The sequence below is a fragment of the Notolepis coatsorum genome (assembly GCF_963971535.1).
Source record: "Notolepis coatsorum genome assembly, chromosome: 13".
Lineage (NCBI taxonomy): Eukaryota > Metazoa > Chordata > Actinopteri > Aulopiformes > Paralepididae > Notolepis > Notolepis coatsorum.
In genome coordinates this window covers 4,767,559-4,786,756 of record NC_140177.1, presented here as the reverse complement: position 1 = coordinate 4,786,756, position 19,198 = coordinate 4,767,559, and the positions used below count along the sequence as shown (strand labels likewise).

Genomic DNA, 19,198 nt, shown 5'->3' with positions numbered 1-19,198 from the left:
CACCATAACGACTAAATATGAAGCGATTCTGTCAAGGGGAATGTGTTAGTCCTTTAAACAATGTTGGATGATGTAATTGATGGGTCTTGAGACAATCTAGAACAAAAGAAAAATCGCGGTTTGATTGATAGATTAATTGATTGATTTAAATTTCTACTTCCTTCTTTCTACTGACTGCAGCGTTCTCTCTCACACTGTCCGACGCTGGCGTACCCACAAACACACACACACACACACACACACACACGCACACACACACACACACACACACACACTCCTGTCTGCAACAGCGGGGGAGTCAGACTGAGAGAGAAGCAGCGCTGTTTTAAGTGAGCATGGTCTATTGAATTGATTGATTGGTTGATTGCTAATTTTATTACTGTACCCCTGGTTTCCAACTGGTTAAGTTTAGGCTAAAAGAAATAAATAAAAAAATAGGGCGAAGAAAACGTTTTTTTCCTATAGGGCAAAGAAAACGTTTTAATTTGTTTTACCTAATTATATATATAGCATCTAAGAATGAAGTTCTATGGAAAGTAGGTCTGCATTCCCTTAACAATTGTGTGTATTGAGCCGTACTGTATTGTACCCATTCTGCATCTGGTAATTAAATTTTCAATCAATCATTCCAATAATACACAGTTGGATGTGTTAGTTGGTTGGATGCACTTCAAGCTGCTTCCACATGAGGCAACTTCTCTCAATCATTCCAATAATACACAGTTGGATGTGTTAGTTTGGTTGGATGCACTTCAAGCTGCTTCCACATGGAGGCAACTTGTCTTTTTTGTAGTTGTGGGAACTACTTTTTCTGGCGGATGGTTTTTTCAATAAATCTTCGATTAATGTGTGTTTATTGTATAGAAATAAGGTTGGATGAATCTGGCAGTTGTATAAAAGCTTTACACCACGTGCAGTCGTGGTTTGTGACCAATAAACCATGCCTAGGGGGGTCTAACGACCACCCCTAGGCATGGTTTATTGGTCACAAACCACTCCTGCGTGTGATGTAATGCTTAATTAATCGTTCTCCCCAAGCAGACAGAAATTACATCCAGAAATGTACAACAGACAGGAATGAATGTTCTTGGGGTTAGTACAGGTGCACTCCTTGTGCAGTACGGGAGAATGTTCTTTAGGACAGGTGCACTCCTTGTGCAGTACGGGAGAATGTTCTTTTAGGACAGGTGCACTCCTTGTGCAGTACGGGAGAATGTTCTTTAGGACAGGTGCACTCCTTGTGCAGTACGGGAGAATGTTCTTTAGGACAGGTGCATTCCTTGTGCAGTACGGGAGAATGTTCTTTAGGACAGGTGCACTCCTTGTGCAGTACGGGAGAATGTTCTTTAGGACAGGTGCACTCCTTGTGCAGTACGGGAGAATGTTCTTTAGGACAGGTGCACTCCTTGTGCAGTACGGGAGAATGTTCTTTAGGACAGGTGCATTCCTTGTGCAGTACGGGAGAATGTTCTTTTAGGACAGGTGCACTCATTGTGCAGTACGGGAGAATGTTCTTTTAGGACAGGTGCACTCCTTGTGCAGTACGGGAGAAGGTAGACACCGGCTGTGTCGGGGGTGAGAGCAGGAACTCCGTAGTCAAGCTCCAGGGGTCCAGACGGGCTCGCTGGAACGGAGGTCCTTGGGCACAAGAGAAGGAAGGTTAGAACAGGGAATAATAATACAAGAGTGTCTAGCAGGTCTTCGGACTGAGGCGTCGTACCTAGGTAGGCAATTTAACGCTGCGACGAGGGACGACAGGATCCGTCAGGTGATATAGCGGCTGCTGATGAGGGAATCCCTCACAGCCGCGCTGATTGATGCTCGTCTGGCAGCGTGGGAACGCTGCAGCAGGAAGCTGCCCATATATGGGCGCGGCAGGATGGGGACAGAGGAAGGCCCGAGCCCCAACCATGACACTCTCCCTCTCTTTCTTTCTCCCTATCCCCCTCTCTTTCGCTCTCTGTATCTCTTTCTACCCTTCCCTCTTTCTCTCTATCCCCTCTCTCCTTTCGTCCTCTCTGTATTTCTCTCTCTCTCTTTGTATCTCTCTTTCTACCCCTCCCTTTTTCTCTCTCTCTATCCTCTCTCTCCTCTCTCTCTCTCTCTCTCTCTCTCTCTCTCTCCCTGCGTGCACACTCAAACACACTGATGTATGTATTCAGGCGCACACACACACACACACACACACACACACACATTTTAATACTTTATTTGGTTCCACAAATTATATTACATAAACAGGGAATCAAATGTATCGGGGCCAAGCAGCACTGAACACTTAAGGGTACACATAGCACCTCCTTCTCCACGTGGCTAAGCTGCCAATAATAGCTGAGCCAGAGCAATATTTGGCAATTTGGCAACACACACACACACACACACACACACACACACACACTAACCCAGGGTGACTGCTTGCTGTGTTCCACAGGAACAGTGCAGACCCCACGAAGAAGAAGCAGCACATCTGCCACATGGAGGGCTGTGGGAAGGTGTACGGCAAGACGTCCCACCTGCGGGCGCACCTGCGCTGGCACACCGGGGAGCGCCCCTTCGTCTGCAACTGGATCTTCTGCGGCAAGAGGTTCACCAGGAGCGACGAGCTGCAGCGGCACCGGAGGACGCACACGGGTAGGGGGCGCTGTTTACACGTAACTCAGTCATAATACTCAGTCACTGTTTACATGTAACTCAGTCATAATACTCAGTCACTGTTTACATGTAACTCAGTCACTGTTTACATGTAACTCAGTCATAACACTCAGTCACTGTTTACATGTAACTCAGTCATAATACACAGTCACTGTTTACATGTAACTCAGTCATAATACTCAGTCACTGTTTACATGAAACTCAGTCATAATACTCAGTCACTGTTTACATGTAACTCAGTCATAATACTCAGTCACTGTTTACATGTAACTCAGTCATAATACTCAGTCACTGTTTACATGTAACTCAGTCATAATACTCAGTCACTGTTTACATGTAACTCAGTCATTGTTTACATGTAACTCAGTCATAATACTCAGTCACTGTTTACATGTAACTCAGTCATAATACTCAGTCACTGTTTACATGAAACTCAGTCATAATACTCAGTCACTGTTCACATGTAACTCAGTCATAATACTCAGTCACTGTTTACATATAACTCAGTCATAATACTCAGTCACTGTTTACATATAACTCAGTCATAATACTCAGTCACTGTTTACATGTAACTCAGTCATAATACTCAGTCACTGTTTACATGTAACTCAGTCATAATACTCAGTCACTGTTTACATGAAACTCAGTCATAATACTCAGTCAGTGTTTACATGTAACTCAGTCATAATACTCAGTCACTGTTTACATGAAACTCAGTCATAATACTCAGTCACTGTTCACATGTAACTCAGTCATAATACTCAGTCACTGTTTACATGAAACTCAGTCATAATACTCAGTCACTGTTCACATGTAACTCAGTCATAATACTCAGTCACTGTTTACATGTAACTCAGTCATAATACTCAGTCACTGTTTACATGTAACTCAGTCATAATACTCAGTCACTGTTTACATGTAACTCAGTCATAATACTCAGTCACTGTTTACATGTAACTCAGTCATAATACTCAGTCACTGTTTACATATAACTCAGTCATAACACTCAGTCACTGTTTACATGTAACTTAGTCATAATACACAGTCATTGTTTACATGAAACTCAGTCATAATACTCAGTCATTGTTTACATGTAACTCAGTCATAATACTCAGTCATTGTTTACATGTAACTCAGTCATAATACTCAGTCACTGTTTACATATAACTCAGTCATAATACTCAGTCACTGTTTACATGTAACTCAGTCATAATACTCAGTCACTGTTTACATGTAACTCAGTCATAATACTCAGTCATTGTTTACATGTAACTTCGTCATAATACTCAGTCACTGTTTACATGTAACTCAGTCATAATACTCAGTCATTGTTTACATATAACTCAGTCATAAAATACTCAGTCATTGTTTACATGAAACTCAGTCATAATACTCAGTCATTGTTTACATGTAACTCAGTCATAATACTCAGTCACTGTTTACATGTAACTCAGTCATAATACTCAGTCACTGTTTACATGTAACTTCGTCATAATACTCAGTCACTGTTTACATGTAACTCAGTCATAATACTCAGTCATTGTTTACATATAACTCAGTCATAAAATACTCAGTCATTGTTTACATGAAACTCAGTCATAATACTCAGTCACTGTTTACATGTAACTCAGTCATAAAATACTCAGTCATTGTTTACATGAAACTCAGTCATAATACTCAGTCACTGTTTACATGTAACTCAGTCATAATACTCAGTCACTGTTTACATGTAACTCAGTCATAATACTCAGTCACTGTTTACATGTAACTCAGTCATAATACTCAGTCACTGTTTACATGTAACTCAGTCATAATACTCAGTCACTGTTTACATGTAACTCAGTCATAATACTCAGTCACTGTTTACATGTAACTCAGTCATAATACTCAGTCACTGTTTACATGTAACTCAGTCATAATACTCAGTCACTGTTTACATGTAACTCAGTCATAATACTCAGTCACTGTTTACATGTAACTCAGTCATAATACTCAGTCACTGTTTACATGTAACTCAGTCATAATACTCAGTCACTGTTTACATGTAACTCAGTCATAATACTCAGTCACTGTTTACATGTAACTCAGTCATAATACTCAGTCACTGTTTACATGTAACTCAGTCATAATACTCAGTCACTGTTTACATGTAACTCAGTCATAATACTCAGTCACTGTTGACATGTAACTCAGTCATAATACTCAGTCACTGTTTACATGTAACTCAGTCATAATACTCAGTCACTGTTTACATGTAACTCAGTCATAATACTCAGTCACTGTTTACATGAAACTCAGTCGTAATACTCAGTCACTGTTTACATGTAACTCAGTCATAATACTCAGTCATTGTTTACATGTAACTCAGTCATAATACTCAGTCACTGTTCACATGTAACTCAGTCATAATACTCAGTCACTGTTTACATGTAACTCAGTCATAATACTCAGTCACTGTTCACATGTAACTCAGTCATAATACTCAGTCACTGTTTACATATAACTCAGTCATTGTTTACATATAACTCAGTCGTAATACTCAGTCACTGTTTACATGTAACTCAGTCATTGTTTACATGTAACTCAGTCATAATACTGTTTACATGTAACTCAGTCATATAACTCAGTCACTGTTTACATATAACTCAGTCATAATACTCAGTCATTGTTTACATGAAACTCAGTCATAATACTCAGTCACTGTTTACATATAACTCAGTCATCATGTAATTCAGCCCTAATACTCAGTCACTGTTTACATGTAACTCAGTCATAATACTCAGTCACTGTTTACATGTAACTCAGTCATAATACTCAGTCACTGTTTACATGTAACTCAGTCATAATACTCAGTCACTGTTTACATGTAACTCAGTCATAATAGTCAGTCATTGTTTACATGAAACTCAGTCATAATAGTCAGTCACTGTTTACATGTAACTCAGTCATAATACTCAGTCACTGTTTACATGTAACTCAGTCACTGTTTACATGTAACTCAGTCATAATACTCAGTCACTGTTTACATGTAACTCAGTCATAATACTGTCAGCAGCACTGTCTGCATGAATCTCATAGCTAGATAAAAAGATAGATACCAATTTCCTCTCTGTACATTTAGTAGAAAGCTATCAGGCTGCAAGCTAGCCTAGCTTAGCACAAATGAATGGAAGTGGATACGGACCGGCGGTCAGGTGGCGTAGCGGAGATTGCGTTCGTCACCAACCCCGGAGACGCTGGATTCGCATGTTCGAATCCAGCTCACAGCTCCGGCGTTGTCACCAGCTTGGCTGGCCGTTCGCACTAATACAATTGGCTGTATTAGAGGGTGGGAGAAGCTGGCGGGGTGGGTCCGGGTCGTTGTAAACAGCGACTCCTACAGTTCGGTCGGGGCGCCTGCTAAGCGCGGATAGGATCTAAGGGGGGTAGTGTGATCCTTCCACACGCTACGCCCTCTCAGTGAGAGTCCGCGCTGCCAGGTGAAAAGAAGCGGTTGATTGGCTAGACGTGTCGGAGGAAGCACGTGATAGCCTCCACTCTCCCAGACCGACTGTGGGGGGTAAGTGCGCAGCGACCAGGAAGGGGATTGGGAATTGGCATAACGACTAACATTGGGATGGGAGAAAATCGGAGGAAAAAGGAGGAAAAAAAAGGAAGTGGATACGGACCAGCTAGCCTAGCTGTTGGCCAACAACTCCTCTCCCGGGGTTGTAAGCTAGGCTAGCTGGTCCATACATTTTTTGCTAAGCTAGGCTAGCTTGCAGCCGGATAGCTTTTTTTTTTTTTTTAAAGGATAACTCCACTATTTTGGGAAATTAGCTTATTTAACATCTTCCCTGGAGTTAGACAAGAAGATGCATACCTTTTTTGTCTCTGTGCGTGCATTTTAGCTTTGGGAATAGATGCTCCGTTAGCATAGCTTAGCTTCATCACTGGAAGTGAGGCAGGACAGTAGCCTTACAGTGCCTTACAGTGTATTGCAAGGTCTGACATTGACCAAACTTGATATGCATGACCTTGGTGGGCTCTAGGTCAACTCCTGAAAAGGGGGTCAATGTCAGACTTTGCAATCAAAAGTTAGGGGGCTAATAACCCTTGCCATAATTTCAGTGTGCCCCCTAACTTTTGATTGCAAGGTCTGACATTGACCCCCTTTTCAGGAGTTGACCTAGAGCCCACCAAGGTCATGCATATCAAGTTTGGTCAATGTCAGACCTTGCAATACACTGTAAGGCACTGTAAGGCTACTGTCCTGCCTCACTTCCAGTGATGAAGCTAAGCTATGCTAACGGAGCATCTATTCCCAAAGCTAAAATGCACGCACAGAGACAAAAAAGGTATGCATCTTCTTGTCTAACTCCAGGGAAGATGTTAAATAAGCTAATTTCCCAAAATAGTGGAGTTATCCTTTAAACTTAATTTTTTTTAGCGTTTATCGCTTTTCTGGTCAAGCATGACCGACAGTTGTAGGGTGAAACGGGAGAGAGAGCAGGGGGAGACATTCGGCAAATGACGGCGAGTCCGGGAATCGAACTCGGAGTCAACCAGATCCGTGACGCAGCACGGAGTCCCGCGACGCAGCGCAGTAACATGGTGTGCTACTGGAGCACCCCTCCGGATAGCTTTCTACTGAACGCACAGAGAGGAAATTGGTATCTACGGGCACATTGCCCATAATGTTGGTGTGTTCCTTTTTAAAGGGATAGTTGTGGTTTTGTAACTTATTTCCTTCTTACCAATTACCTCTCTCACGCATGTCATAATTCTTCTGCCCAAGAGAACCACTACCACGGCACGTGTTGAAAGGATGGGTTATTAAACTGGCTTCGTCTGTGGTTCACACGGGCCCTTTACCTTGATTAAGGTCTTCCAATATCGATTTCTCCCTCTGATGCGGCAGGGGATTTCAAATTTCAAAGTGGCAATTTAAAGACCCTGACGCAGAGACACTGAGTCTAATGGTGGCTTCCCTGTGCAGCCGTTAGCTCGGACACACAGTGTCACAGAGACACAGAGTCTAATGGTGGCTTCCCTGTGCAGCCGTTAGCTCAGACAGTACACACAGTGTCACAGAGACACAGAGTCTAATGGTGGCTTCCCTGTGCAGCCGTTAGCTCAGACAGTACACACAGTGTCACAGAGACACAGAGTCTAATGGTGGCTTCCCTGTGCAGCCGTTAGCTCAGTGTCACAGGTGCAAAGCATTCTCACATAAAATGAACTGCAGCCTGTTACTAACAGTGCTAACGTTGATGACACTGTTGTTTCAGAACCAAGATATGAACTGGGGGGGGGGGGGGGCACCATTAGCTTTAGCTTACCATAATAATAGCTTTAGCTTAGCTTGATGGTGGATGGGGAGAGGACAGAAGCCCTGGTGTGTGGAGCACACACCCAGAATGCCTTGCGGTCCGAGAAAGACAACCGCCATTTTAAAATACCACAACAGCACAAACGTGGTTCGACAGACAGACAGCTGTTTTTGATCATAGTTATTTCAGTATTCTGTTTGCTAGGGGACCAGTGTTGTCCCCAGTTTAAACTGTATTAAAAAGATAATGGATTGTTGCTTGATTCAGCCTGTGATTACATTTTACCCATGAAAATAACTCACCCAAGTCATAACTGATCTTTATATGATTAATTTACCCTGAAATGTTTTAAAGATAATGTATTGCGGCTTGATTCAGGCTGTGATCAAAATGACAAACACAACGTGGCTTTTAAGCCAAGACGTTAAAGCCAAGATACGTAGCATGCTAGTCACTAATGTTACCACTCGGTAACGTTGTATCAAATGGAAAATAAAATAAAATTACTGTAGCATCAGCAGGTCAGAACAAGAAGCATATGACTGAAACCAAGCTATCTACCTATAGCCACTAGCTAACTACCTATAGCCACTAGCTAACTACCTATAGCCACTAGCTAACTACCTATAGCCACCAGCTATCTACCTATAGCCACTAGCTATCTACTTATAGCCACTAGCTAACTACCTATAGTCACTAGCTATCTACCTATAGCCACTAGCTATCTACTTATAGCCACTAGCTAACTACCTATAGTCACTAGCTATCTTCCTATAGCCACTAGCTATCTACCTATAGTCACTAGCTAACTACCTATAGCCACTAGCTATATACCTATAGCCACCAGCTATCTATATATAGCCACCAGCTATCTATATATAGCCAAAAGCTATCTATGTATAGCCTCTAGCTATCTACCTATAGCCACTAGCTAACTACCTATAGTCACTAGCTATATACCTATAGCCACCAGCTATCTATCTATAGCCAAAAGCTATCTATGTATAGCCTCTAGCTATCTACGTAAAGCCACTAGCTATATACCTATAGCTACTAGCTATCTACCTATAGCTACTAGCTAACTACCTATAGCCACTAGCATGCTAGTGAAATAGACTCATTTGACTGCAGTTAGCAATCTAACATTAACTGTGTTAGCTGGACAATGCTACAGTGATTTTATATTATTTTATGTTCCATTTGATACAACACAGCATCGGAACCAAGTGGCAACGTTAGCGACTAGCATGTCATGTATCTTGGCTCTGCTAACTATAGTCAAACGGGTCTAGATAGTGGCTAGCTCTAGTAACGTTACAGTCAATGAAAGTACCATGCACTAGGGCTGGGCGATATGACCAAAAACGTTATCGCGATAAAATTATAAAATTATTTTCATATAATTCGATATCGATAATTATCGTCGATATAATGTCTGTCAAGTTTAATTAACTTCTTATGCTGCTGCGAATGTCTCGAGTCGAGTTGATGTCGTCATCAGTCCGCGCACGTTAGCAGTTAGCCGACAAGCGGAATATCTCATGACAATGTAATAAATATGACACTAAAATACTCTCTTCCGCCACAATATATTGAAACGACGTCCACTGTATACCCACACTACTATAAACGTGGCCTCAGAATTCACGCCACACACATACTCGCCACGTAAATATATAAAACATCGCCGTGCGGGGGCGGCTACGTGGCGTAGTGGGCAAGGCGCTCGCCACGAAATCTGGAGACGCTGAGCTTGCCTGTTCGAGCCCAGCGCTCCACATTTGCTTTCAGTTTAGCTGGTCGTCCGTACTAATACACATTGGCCGTATTAGGGGGTGGGAAACTGATGGGTGGGGATCGGGCGTTGTGGACAGCGACTCCTACAGGTCGGTTGGTGCGCCTGCGCAGTAGAATCAGGAAGTGTCGGGGGCAGCGTGAGCCTCCCACGCGTTACTCCTCGCCACTGAGAGATCGAGCTGCGCAGGTGAAAAGATGCGACTGCTGTTACCTCAAGTACCGGAGGGGACTTGTGCTATGTATGACTTAGTCCACATTGCAGCCGGCTTGTGGGAGGCAAGAAACAGCGTTCGTGACAGGGGAGGGTTGAATTGGATGATACGAAATTGGGATGGGAGAAAATATAGAAAATGGGAGAAAAAGTGGATAAAAAAAAAAAAAAACATCGCCGTGCAAGCTAGTTATCCTAGCCAGCCTGTTGATTCTAAGCGGTGTATTCCATGACAATGTGCTAAATATGACACTAAAATACTCTCTTCCGCCACAATACATTGCAACGACGTCCACTGTATACCCACACTACTATAAACGTGGCCTCAGAATTCACGCCACACACATACTCGGCACGTAAATATATAAAACATCGCCGTGCAAGCTAGTTATCCTAGCCAGCCTGTTGCTTCTAAGCGGTGTATTCCATGACAATGTGCTAAATATGACACTAAAATACTCTCTTCCGCCACAATATATTGAAACGACGTCCACTGTATACCCACACTACTATAAACGTGGCCTCAGAATTCACGCCACACACATACTCGGCACGTAAATATATAAAACATCGCCGTGCAAGCTAGTTATCCTAGCCAGCCTGTTGCTTCTAAGCGGTGTATTCCATGACAATGTGCTAAATATGACACTAAAATACTCTCTTCCGCCGCAATATATTGAAACAACGTCCACTGTATACCCACACTACTATAAACGTGGCCTCAGAATTCACGCCACACACATACTCGGCACGTAAATATATAAAACATCGCCGTGCAAGCTAATTAGCCTAGCAAGCCTTGTTGTTGAGTGAGTCCTACCTCTGGGTCTCCTTCCGGGTCTCCTTCGCTCTCGGCCATCTCCTTCACCGATTGGTTGTTAGTGCGTGCTCATATCCAAGCTTGGAAAATCGATATATCGAAACTTTGCGACCACGTTTCATGTTTATTTAGAGGAAATAATTTATCGCGATAATTATCGTTATCGTTTTATCGCCCAGCCCTACCATGCACGCTTTAAAAGCATCCCGACGGGTGCTCTGTCTTAGTCTTGGGCCACAAGGCATTCTGGGGGTCTGCTCCACACCAGGGCTTATATCCTCTCACATGGTGGATGCTAGCTGCTAACGTTGGCACCAGCAGGCCACAAGATTCTGTAACACAAGCATGACCACCATTCACAAACGTGTGTCAATTCATCATCGATTTCATAGCTTGGCTTTCTTTTGAAATCTTTACTTAGTGTAACAGCAAAGCACACAGTTGCTTTGGTGGCTGTGTAGTGTTTTAGTGGCTTAACCAGACGGCTAGCTGTGTGGTGTTTTAGTGGCTTAATAACCAGACGGCTAGCTGTGTGGTGTTTTAGTGGCTTAATAACCAGACGGCTAGCTGTGTGGTGTTTTAGTGGCTTAATAACCAGACGGCTAGCTGTGTGGTGTTTTAGTGGCTTAATAACCAGACGGCTAGCTGTGTGGTGTTTTAGTGGCTTAATAACCAGACGGCTAGCTGTGTGGTGTTTTAGTGGCTTAATAACCAGACGGCTAGCTGTGTGGTGTTTTAGTGGCTTAATAACCAGACGGCTAGCTGTGTGGTGTTTTAGATTAGACACATAGCCATAATTTAAAACATAGATTAGGCGATATTACCGCTAACATTGAAGTGGATGGTGGGCATTCAAGCACTAAATGTGCGCCCCCTGCTGGGCACTGAAAGTGTTAAAAGGAGAAATAGTCAAACCTAGCTTAGCACAGGTCCCCCCGCTTCAGTGCATTTCTCCTACCGGGGGCAGAATTACAACATCCGCTCCTTTTAGTGTTGGCGACATGACTCTTAAATAGGCTAATTAGCAAAGTATATAATCCTCCTGTAAAAACCCCACTTTACCTCTTGGCCCAAATGCAGTAGAGATTTACTGGTAAACAGGAAAGGAAAACACATTTAGTTCATAGACGGGGAAAAGGGCACTGGGCTTCAACGGCTACGTTCGCACTGCAGGCAAAAGTGTCTCAAATCTGATTTTCTTTGCTCATGTGACTCAGATCTGGGTTTTTTTCATAACTTTTTTTTGTCTGATCTTTTGCAAAGCGACCTCAGTCTAGGGTTGGGTACCGTTCACACGGTACCGGTACCAGTGAATCTATACCGGTACCCAACGGTACCTTTTTTCCGGTACTTTAGTTTCTAAAAATGTAATCTACCTAACCTCAGTTGTAAAAATTTTTTTCCAAACTTCTAATTATTTATTATCATTATTATTTATTTAGTTTTCGGCTTGCCATTGCCCTGACTGATTTGTTGTTGAATCAAGTCAAATCCTAGGTAAGCGTGTATTGTGCGAGTGAACGTGCGGCACACTTCATAGGTTTCGTCGTGCGTTCTTTTTTTCCTTTTTTTTACAGTACCAAAATGTGGCACCGGTGGCTCTCACGTGAATCGGTACTCGGTACCCTTAACTAGAGCCATATGAAATCCGTTTTATTTTTTCCAAATTCCATTAAATTTTTTTCCAAATTCCGTTTTTTTCGTTTTAATATTTCAGAATTCTGTATTTTGCTTTGTACGCTCATTTTACCATCAGAAATAGTGTCTAATAAGTGGGAATGAATAAATGTCCACAATTTAATAAGATATAACAGTCCATTTAATAGGGCTGTCTTAAATACTTTGAAGCTTCGAAGCTTCGTTCGATGGGCATGGGATTCGAATATGAAAATAAAATTTGATTATTAAAAAAATAAATAAAAATTATATATATTTTTGCAAAATCAACTCTGCCTCTCTTTGTTAACTACAACAAGCAATGCTGTTTGTTATTTAAGATGAGGTCGGACTCGGCACTGACAGATTTGTGTTCATTGTGCTGCTTTTATAAAGCCTCAAATGACGGCTTACAATATTTCATGAAAGCAAAGTGTTTTGTTTGTCTAAGATTGTAAAAGGTTTAAACTTTACAGCACTGACAAAGTTGAACAAAGTGCTGTACAAGTCCCACAACATAAAAAAAAAAGTAAAAAAAAAAAAAAAAATTATAGTGGATTCCATTTTTATTGCTCAATTCCGCGATTCCGTCCGCGATTCCGTGATCACGGATTCCATATGGCTCTACCTTAACTCAATGGACGCCAACAATGATTATATACGTGTTTGGCCGACGGCCGTTGAATGCCAACCACGTATATATATACGTTATTTGATCGTTATTTCTTTTATTCGATATTTCTATTCATTACAGGCACACAGACTCTGGGTTAACATGGGGAATCATCCTGAGAATTCCAAAGTGCAATACCGGCCGCATCACGCTAGACGGCGGTATCGAGCACCCTTTGTAACCTTGTATCTTGGCCTGTGGGACGGCCAAATGTCTCAGGTTTCATTTTTCCTTGTCGGCCGAGGCGAACGGTTCTACCTGTCAAATATCCCCGATCCATATGTTGTGGTGGATTATGCCATGGACCAAATGGACATTGGATGTACCAGATGGCGATCAAACAATTGGAATATTATTTTTGGAATACTCCCGATCACAGGTAAGGACGATTTGACGTGAATTTGAGCTTGATCCTGCAATGCTTTTATACCGATCGGGCTGATAAGCGTTTTTAGTGTTCAATACGAATGCCGTTACTGACAATCAAATAATCAGAAACGACCCCCCCCCCCCCCCCCCCCCCCCCCCCCCCTTTCATGCATTCATAATGGGACATAATACCTATGATATAGATCTGATTTCGGAATAATAGCGGGTATAGGCAAGAAATGGCAACGTCTATAGTGGAATTGACGTATACGGCTATAACTCAGCATTTTGGGAATTACCCTAGACCGCTCTAAAACCATACTTATATTCACCACGGTATAACACGGGAACGTATGGATGGAAAAATTTATTCTTTTTCACATATTGAACGATAGATAGGTGATGTCAAATGGGCCATAGTATTGTATCCATAGCTATAATATAGAATATAGTTATAGCTAGGGATGCACGATAATTATCGGGCCGATATCAGCAATTATGACGTCATCCCGATAAACCCGATAACATTATTGATAGCTCCGATAATATATTATACATTTTTTGGTTAAAAGAAATCCGGTGTGGGTGGATTGGGATGAAGGGCGTTTGTTTTTACTGTAGGCTCCTCCCGTTTTGCCAGTACTGTGGTACGACTGATAGCGTGTGGTTTAGGAAGAGGGAGTTTTTCACAAATCCAGCGCTCCCTTTCTCATGCCTGGCTGTGACGTAGTCACGTGACATTCAGAAGCAGCGCGGATAGTAAACAAAGATGGCGTCGTCTGACCTTTTCAAAGTTTCAGAGGAAAACAGTTCGTTTGCTATTTGTAACAAATGCAGAAGTTCCACGAGGAGGGAAAGGGGCAACAAGCTATAACGCATCCAACCTAATAAGTCACCTGAAACATCACCACCGCTACGATGGTGTATTAAAATCAGACGACGACGCCGAGCAGCTAAAGGCTAAGCTAATCCAAAGCCAGCTGCAAAGGAACCGGCGCGGCTTGTACCTATTGACGTTTGACAGAGATGATTTGTTTGGTTTATTTAATTCTTTTTGAGGCGTGCTGTCCTATAAATGCCAAGTAATAGTTGTTTCATGGACCAAGACCACAACAGTCTCCTCTCCTATAGTGTCAAATGTTTACAAAGCACAATACCTATTGGTTTTTAGTTCACTCATTGTTCAGGGAAACACATTGTTAATGACATTGACGGATTGTGAATTTTGTGATTGACTCAAATTATATTTATTTGGGGGGCGGCTAGGTGGTGCAGAGGGCAAGGCGCTAACCACCAATGCAGGAGACGCTGGGTTTGAGCCCAGCTCTCCGCATTGCTATCAGCTTGGCTGGTCGTTCATACTAACACAATTGGCAGTATTAGGGGGTGGGAAGCTGATGGGTGGGGATCGGACGTTGTGGACAGCGACTCCTACAGGTCGGTTGGTGCGCCTGCGCAGCGGAATCAGGAAGTGACGGGGGCGGCGTGTCCCTCCCACACAGACCCCCGACGCTGAGAGATCGCGCTGTGCAGGTGAAAAGATGCGACGGCTGCTTCCTCGAGTACCGGAGGGGACACGTGATGTAAGGCTTCGTCCACATTGCAGCCGGCTTGTGGGAGGCGTGGCCTAACAACGTTCGAGACAGGGGAGGGTAGAATTGGACGATACGAAATTGGGATGGGAGAAAACGTAGATAAAAAAATATATATATTTATTTGGAAAAATAAATATACGGTAGTCACTTTATTTGAAGAGTCAAAACTGTTCTCTTGGCTTTGTTTTGTTCATAGTAGTAACGCTCATGTCATGATAAATCTGGTTAGGTCAAAACTACAGGAATATACATAAAAATACAATAAATATATATATATTATCGGTATCGACCTTGAGGAGCAGAAAGTTATCGATATCGGGGTAAAAAAATCAATATCGTGCACCCCTAGTTATAGCTCTACGAACAAGGTGATCCACTCCTATCTTTTAAAGCGTGGCAGTGCTACAGCGGGGCCGCGGCTAATTCCCCGGCGGTCAATGAGTTAAAAGTACCGGATTTGGTACCCATCCCTACCTCAGTCTTGTCATATGCAACTTTTCTTTTTTTTTATCCACTTTTTCTCCTTATTTTTCTATTTTTCCTCCCATCCCAATTTCGCTGACCGACCTGTAGGAGTCGCTGTGTCCACAACGTCCAGATTACCACCCATCGACTCCCCACCCGCTGGCTCTGCCAATTGAGTCAGTATGACGGCCGGCCCAAGCCGGAGGCAACGGCGACAGCCGGATTTGAACCCGGTGTCTCTTGCGTTGGTGACGAGCGCTATGTCCGCTGCGCCACCCACCCAGCCGCGCCGTCATGCAACTTTTATACAACTTTTACATCACTCTATTGACATTTGTCACAATTGTCTACGTCCATCTTCTTTATCGTTCACTTGCGCATGCGGGTCAGTTCAGGAGCGTGACCAGTTCACACTGGAAACTGATATTGGTAAAAAAAAAATCTGAATTGTGCACTAAGGCTTGCAGTGTGAACATGGCCAATCCTATAGACTCAACCCTCACGATATCCTCTCTCTCTCTCTCTCTCTCTCTCTCTCTCTCTCTCTCTCTCTCTCTCCCCCCCTTCTCTCTCTCTCTCTCCCCCCTCTCCCTCTCTCTCTCTCTCTTCCTCTCTCTCTCCCCCCCCTCTCGCTCTCTCCCCCCCCTCTCTCTCTCCTCCACCCCCCTCTCCCCCCCTCTCTTCTTCTCTCTCTCCCCCCCACTCTCTCTCTCCCCCCTCTCCCTCTCTCCTCTCTCTTCCTCTCTCTCCCCCCCCCTCTCGCTCTCTCTCTCCCCCCCCTCTCTCTCTCTGTCTGTCTGTCTCTCTCTCTCCCCCCCTCTCTCTCTCTCTCCTCTCTCGCTCTCTCTCCCCCCTCTCTCTCTCCCCCTCTCTCTTTCTCTCCCCCCTCTCTCTCCCCTCTCTTTCTCTCTCTCCCCCCCCCTCTCTCTCTCCCCCCCCCTCTCTCTCTCTTCCTCTCTCTCCCCCCCCCTCTCTCTCTCCCCCCCCTCTCTCTCTCTTCCTCTCTCTCTCCCCCCTCTCCCTCTCTTCTCTCCTCTCCTCTCTCTCTCCCCTCTCTCTCCCCCCCCCCCCTCTCTCTCTCTCCCTCTCTCTCTCTTCCTCTCTCTCTCCCCCCTCTCCCTCTCTCTCTCTTCCTCTCTCTCTCCCCCCTCTCCCTCTCGCTCTCTCCCCCCCTCTCTCCCCCCCCCCCCCCCTCTCTCTCTCTTCCTCTCTCTCTCCCCCCTCTCCCTCTCTCTCTCTCCCTCTCTCTCTCTTCCTCTCTCTCTCCCCCCTCTCCCTCTCGCTCTCTTCTTTCCTCTCTCCCCCCCCCTCTCTCCCCCCCCCCTCTCCCCCTCCCTCCCCCCCCCCCCTCCAGGAGAGAAGCGTTTCGAGTGTCCAGAGTGCTCCAAGCGCTTCATGCGCAGCGACCACCTCTCCAAACACATCAAGACCCACCAGAACAAGAAGGTGGGGGCCTCGGTGGCCATCATCACCACCGACGACATGGAGGAGATGGAGGACGGCGGCGACGACGTCCCCGAGGACCTGGACGACGGCTCCCCGCGCATCATCACCGTGGCGACCATCGACCCGGCCACGCCCGCGACCTCCAATCACCTGGAGGATGGGGATGGGGAGGAGGTGGAGGGGGGGGAGGAGGAGGAGGAGGGAGAAGTGGAGGGGTTTGAATAGACAACGACCGCTCCCCGCGTTCTGGCCGGGGAGGCTGACCTCTGACCTTTGTGAGGTCACTGCGGGCGCTCCCTGGACACGGCTTGGTCGTTGCTCTTCGTCCTTTATTTACATTTTTTGTTTCTCTTTCGTGGAAATGGACTCTAAAAAAGAGAGGAAGAGGTCAAAGGTCAACTAAAGAAATATAAATGTCAGAATTTAAAACTAACACATATTATAATAATAATAATAATAATAATAATAATAATAATAATAATAACGACAACAATAATAATAGTAACGACGACAAAAATCTAGCCTGAAATATTAGTTTGGCCTTTATGAAATATGAAATACAAGAGCTATAATGATTCCAAGCGGGGCTAAGCGGAGTGTAGTGGATGTAGATTTAGCACAAGAGACCTGCTGGTTCTAAGATACAAAGCCACACGAAGAGACGTTCTTCTCGACTAGAGTCTATCTCTCTCTATGCACAAGGTTGCGTTCCTGCTTCAGACGCCTCGGGACGGCGGTAACGGTCAATCAGGCGGGCGATCCAACAGGGGCAGTCCTGGGATGGTGTGTGTGTGTGTGTGTGTGTGTGTGTGTGTGTGTGTGTGTGTGTGTGTGAGGTTGAGTCAGGGTTTGAAATACCCCCCCCGTCACACCAGCCAAATGCTGGTGCAAGAAAAGAGATAGGGGCTTGAGTAAATTCGGCCTATTCTAAATACGACTTAAAAGTGATACGTTTGGATTTCTGGACATTAAGTGGTACGGAATACTTGCTTGTGTAGTATAGCTGATGCAATGCCAACATTAGCGTTCTTTAGCGTTAGCATTTTTTGTCTACCTAAATGTTTATTGTGAGCGACCTGTGGTGCTGGATTTCCCTTGGGATCAATGAAGTACTTCTATCCTATTCTATCGATTCAGAGCGAACCGGGCACCTCTAGATGGGCAGAAAGCGGGCAGGTCACGAATCAAAAACAAAAAAAAGTGTTAAACCACCAGACCATAACCTGCAGGCAGACGCTTCAATCATCCATAGCAGAAGACCTCGAGCGTCCTGTGCTTCAGAGCGACGTATTGGAGCCTGGTGTTTGGCCCGGGTGGGCGTGGTTTAGCAGGACGTAGCACTTAGCTATCTACGTATAGCCATTAGCTATATACCTATATAGCCACTAGCTATATACCTATAGCCACTAGCTATCTACGTATAGCCACTAGCTATCTACGTATAGCCACTAGCTATCTATGTATAGCCACTAGCTATCTATGTATAGCCACTAGCTATCTACGTATAGCCACTAGCTATATACCTATAGCCACTAGCTATCTACGTATAGCCACTAGCTATATACCTATAGCCACTAGCTATCTACGTATAGCCACTAGCTATATACCTATAGCCACTAGCTATATACCTATAGCCACTAGCTATCTATGTCAGCGTTTCCGTTAGCCGGTAATTACCGGTTTTTGACCGGCAAAATCTGTTGAAGTCCGACATATTTAATCTCTCCGGTCATAATGTCCGGTGAAAATAATTCCCTCTAAACACAATTAGATTATTTGAATTGTATTAAAATAGGCTAAAATTAAATAGCCTATGCGATGAACGAAACAAACAATCATTAAGCAGCCGGTCTAATAATGACATTGTCTTGTCAGCGCGAGCTGGCTGCTGATATATTTGCGAGAAGCATCCATCTGCCGGCCGGCAGGGTGCAGTACTCCAATTCAGCCATTGGCAATTCAGCTGTTGGGTGGGGGCGCTGCTGAGCGGTTTCCAGACCGGACCTAAAAACACTGCTGCTCCATGCTTCACGTAAATATATCAGCAGCCAGCTCGCGCTGACAACAGAATGTCATTATTAGACCGGCTGCTTGGTGAAGCAACGATGAAACAAATGATTGTTTCGTTCATCGCATAGGCTATTTAATTTTAGCCTATTTTAATACAATTCAAATAATCAAATTGTGTTTAGAGGGAATTAT

General features: G+C 44.1%; 1 protein-coding gene across 1 annotated transcript in view; it reads left to right on the top strand.

Moving 5' to 3' along the window:
• sp4 (sp4 transcription factor) overlaps positions 1–18,700 on the top strand; it is a 73,803-nt gene extending 55,103 nt beyond the window's left edge. The window contains 2 exon segments of the mRNA XM_084327062.1: positions 2,432–2,631; positions 16,905–18,700. Of these exon segments, the coding sequence (XP_084183188.1) occupies positions 2,432–2,631; positions 16,905–17,221 (517 nt within the window). The 3' untranslated portion in view covers positions 17,222–18,700.
• Positions 18,701–19,198: the final 498 nt, after the last annotated feature.